The 4,700-nt window shown below is 41.1% G+C and overlaps 1 protein-coding gene across 1 annotated transcript in view; it reads left to right on the top strand.

Annotated features, from left to right (window-relative positions):
- Positions 1-3,385: 3,385 nt before the first annotated feature.
- LOC122076307 overlaps positions 3,386-4,700 on the top strand; it is a 1,972-nt gene continuing 657 nt past the window's right edge. The window contains exons 1-2 of the mRNA XM_042641622.1: positions 3,386-3,637; positions 3,900-4,697. Of these exons, the coding sequence (XP_042497556.1) occupies positions 4,114-4,697 (584 nt within the window). The 5' untranslated portion in view covers positions 3,386-3,637; positions 3,900-4,113. The remainder of the gene's footprint in view (positions 3,638-3,899; positions 4,698-4,700) is intronic.

Here is a 4,700-nt window from a genome sequence, read left to right as displayed (position 1 = left end):
TCTTTCTTTCTTTGTTTCAAGTCTGAAGAAGAAGATAGCATGGGTGGTCGATGGCCCAAAACCTTCTATCACTTGGTTTATGTTTCTTAATGGCCCTACTTGTTCTCACTGTGCCACAGGTTCCATAAAAAGGAGTCTCGACTGCTACTTCACACTTCAATTCCAAGGTAACCACACCATCTTCCCTTTTGCAATTCAGTTGTGTATCATGTTTCACTAGTACTCTTTTGAGTTTATGCCTCTTGATTTCAAGTCTTTTATCTCAGTTTTCAGAACATACCTTTGATATACCATGCTTGTTTCGCTAACCTGCTCCCTCTCCCTTTTTTTTGCTCACTATCTGTAGTTGTCATGCGGAGAATATTTTTTTTAGGAGTTCCTGAGAGGGGTTTTTGATTCACCAGAGCAATATCTGATCATAATTGCATCACATTTGGAACAAAATTATTTGTGGCTGGTTTTCGTAGTGAAAATTCTTCACCTTCACATGAGGTAGGGAGCTGGGAGGGAGAATTCTCTGCATTCTGCAAACTGCATAGCATCACATTTCGAACTCATTATCAGCAAAATTGCGTGAGAATACCTTGGAAAGATTAAGGAATGATGATCTAGTGTCTGGTTAGGATTTTAAGAATTGTGACTCTCTCTCTCTCTCTCTCTCTAGTTCCCATAAATGTGTATATTCCCCCCCCCCCCCCCCCCCTTGTAAGCTTGACATTTCATCGCAAACTGGAAATTGTAATATGTTACCACGTTCCATTAGGGATCGAGGAAGTGATAATGACCCAACCTCACTAGACTCAAAAGACTGCGCTGGGCACTCAGGAATACAGTCAACCCATGCACAGCTCATTTGAAGGCTTACAGACCAACTAGCTACACTACGAGAGATTCCAACAGAAATTCCTAGGAGAACCCGCACCTCCCCAGCCTCAGTGATGCTTGATTCACAACCATACCAGGTAACTTTGTTTCTCTTTCCTTCTCTCAGCATGGGCAAATGCCCTTCTTACAGGGCCCTATGGAGGAAAGTTTTCGCTTTCTTGTTCACGAATTTGGGCAACATGGATCGAGGGCTAATTTTACTGGATCTTACTTGCGTACAACCCTTGTAAGCCATATGTCAAGTTTCGGATCCCCTCTTCACCATATACCCAGCTACGCGTTGGAATTTCAACACTTACTCGTCATAAAATCAAAGGGAAAAAGGGTGGGCTCATGGCTGGTGTTTTGGTCAAGTCTGGTGGAGACCAGCATCTCTTGGATGGTGTGAGATTGTTATGTTATAAGAGGTCATGGTCTAGGAGAGGATCTGACCTTCATCATTGTCCCTCAAAAGCTCTCTCTCCATTTAATGGTGTGGGATCCCTATATGTGAATTGGCGTCCACTAAAACTCGTCTCCTCTATGGCATGTATGATGCCATACAAAGGGTAGTGTATTGAACTATTGATCTCTCCTCCTAAAACCAAATTGTTACAGTGGACCTCTTCAGTTTTGAAACTGGGAAGGACCATAAGGACCGAAATTTAATAATTGGACAAAATGTGATGTAGTAATTTGCCCAGTGAAAACTGAAACCCATTTATTATTATTAAAAGAAATTTATCTTTTATTTTCTCAGTGAAAACCCATTTAATTATTTATGGTGTTCTTTGGAAGGGATAGGGAGAGGGTTTGTGCAGAATTGTAAATGTTTAGGGGAAGACTGCAAATGGGTAAATCTTTGCCATGGATAAGATTTGTATTTCCATATAGAAATGACATGCATATCTAGATGGATTTCATTTATGAGGCCCATCCTCAGTCGAATCTGGTCCAGGATCCAGATCTAGATTTCACACACTTATCGTATCGTAATGGTGATACAGTCAAAAAGTGTTTTTCTTTTTTCCTTCTAAAAAATGGATTTTTGTACTTGAATCGAAACAATACGATCAATCCGTAGCAGTTGGTATCTGCGGCAAACGATACTGATACCGTGAACCAAAACCTTGATGATAACATTGCATTCCTTAATTCCCCAAAGTGAGAGTGAAGATACCACATAAGCATGGTGGCGAGATCTGAATAAGCATCCATTATCTATCAGTGTTTGATCTTGAGAATGACTAGGCAGTGTCGGAGTGCCGAGTGATTAGATTTCACAGTGGCCGCCCCGATGGCATTCTGAGCTACTTTCTCACATAGCCATAGCGTCCCGCAACATGAGCTCCATGACCACATTTCTCTCTTTGCCATGGGCTTCTTTTAATCAGAATACGAAACCAAAATGGATTTAGCCTTGCATTAACTTGATGTAATGCGATCCAGAATAGAAACCGCACAGCTTTGGATGTGTCACCCTCCCACTTCCATCGTGCAGCTTGGACCTGTAAATCATCTCTTCTCTCACGAAGATTTCTGTGTTGCTGAACTTCCTTACCCTGTCTGTGTATTTTATAACTTTCTATGATACAATGCCCACGAACGTGTAGATAATAGGCATGGACTCTTGGGCTACAGTTCATTCATTAGTTCAAACGGTAACGACAAAAACGTTTTTTCCAAACATTCTCAGAAATTGCATGGGACGTTAAAAAGCAGAAAATGAAAACGTTTAGATTTGAAAAAAAAGTTATGATAATTTGGTTCGTATGTCGATATGATATTGATACCAGATTCATTGGTTCGTATCGATCAGTTTTACGTTTATTTAAAAAAGAATGTTTATATTTTACAATTTTACCCTTGTTTCGATACCAATACCCTATCCCAAATTGGGCTGATATAGAATCGATCTCAGCCAAGATATAAAGATTACTACCAATCTAATACTAATACCTAAATCTTGCTTGGAATCAGATACCCACCTATGTTATGACCATATGTCTTTGTACTTTCAGTCGTGCATATGTCCATTCACTTCCAACAAAAAAAATTGAAAAACAAGCATATCAATGTACCTTGGTGTAGTCTTAAAATTGGCGATCTCTACATGGATTGAAACTGGATATGTACGAGTCATAAGATTTAAGTTCAGTTCCTCTACTAGGATGATCATATGGTCAAAGATTTAAGTCCAATTCCGCTGCATGTATGTTTTTACCTTCAAGTACATGTCGGAGGCCAACATATATCTCTTTTTCTTTATAAATATCCTTCTTTACCTTTTACACATATGTGCACGTGAACGTACATGTAGAGCATCTGAACTCCAAAGATCCTAATTCGACGGTTTCGAATTCTAGGGTTAGGGCAAATTGGGCCAATTCCGGTCAACTCCTATCATGGGTTTTTAAACCATGGAACAACCCCACAAATAAAGGATTTAAAACTCAAATTGGGGGTAGTGACGATTAGGTGCTGTGACCTATGAGCCCTGACGTTGGAGCGTGTGCCAAGTGGCGACCGTGAACATAGTGGACAGCCCATTCATGAGTCGTCATGACATGATTCTTCATCATCATCATCATCTACAATATCAACTTCGTTCAAAAACTTCCAGAGGACCTCTTCGACTTACCTGAACTTAAATTGCGGTATTTTCAAATTTTTGTGGGTGAGAAAAAGCTTATAAGGGGGGTTTCTGTTCCTGAGTTCCGACTTCCTGTGAAGGGAAGAAAAGGTTGTTAGTTTGTTGTTACTGTTCTTACAGGTATCAATAACGAAATCACCATCCTATAGATTTTCACTTCCGTTCTTCAGATTGACATTTAATCCGGTAATCTCTCCAAATATTTGTAGAATCTTCTTCCCTTTCTTATCTTCTACTTGTTAATACCTGATACTTCTGAAACAAAATCGAAATTGTTATTAGGCATCTTTTTTAACTGATTTCTGTTGCTTATTTTTTGTATTTTTTTATTCTCAATTGTTTTTTCCCCTTCTCTTAGGTCCATGACCATTCTCTTTTGCAGGTATTCGATTCGATTTGGCGCTGCGATTACCAGTGGTTGAATTGATTAGGTCGCCTGGATTTCGCCTCACATTTGGTTCCTCCCTTTTTTTGTGTTTCATGGTGATGGGGCAGGACGGCACGATTTTGATTGGAGTTGACACCTAAAGTTAGGGTTTCGCTTTTGGGCTTATAGGGTTTCAGTGATTCAAATCGCATTACCGTGCGAGGAGGCCATGCCGTCGACAATTTTTACAGCCATCACCCTGGATAGGTTTCTAGAACCGAGTAATTCAGGAACTCCGAAATCCAGCACTAGACCTCCTAATTCGAAGCTGGGTAGACGACATTCATCGACGGAAACGATAAGAAAGAACTTGCCACATCTATCTCCAGCGCTCTATGCCACCCCTGAGGTAACCCCTGTACCCGATTCTCCATCGTCCGGAGCCTTCCCTCCCTCCCCTTACATCGTCAATCACAAACGGCGTGGTCCCCGTCTTCTTAAGAGCGTTTCTCAGAACGACATCCCCTTGAACCAACGAGCTACAGAAGGAGGCACTACCACCGATGAGAATGGAAGGGACTCAAACTCAGAGGTTGTTGGTTCTACCCAGGATCTTCGACCTCCTGCTATTGTTACTGCTTGCAGCCCAAATAAGGAGGAGCCGGGTCGGAATGGTTTCCATGATGACGATATTGGAAACAGCAGCTTGGATGACAGGTTGGTTAGGACCGAGGATTTGCCAAAGTCGGTCACATTCAATTTGGAAAGAGACGAAAGAGAATGTGAGGGTGAAGATTTCTATGATCCTCAGGAGTC

Source organism: Macadamia integrifolia, chromosome 4, assembly GCF_013358625.1.
Source record: "Macadamia integrifolia cultivar HAES 741 chromosome 4, SCU_Mint_v3, whole genome shotgun sequence".
Taxonomy (NCBI): Eukaryota; Viridiplantae; Streptophyta; class Magnoliopsida; order Proteales; family Proteaceae; genus Macadamia; species Macadamia integrifolia.
The sequence above is the reverse complement of the archived record's forward strand: the minus strand, read 5'-3'. Positions and strand labels throughout refer to the sequence as shown.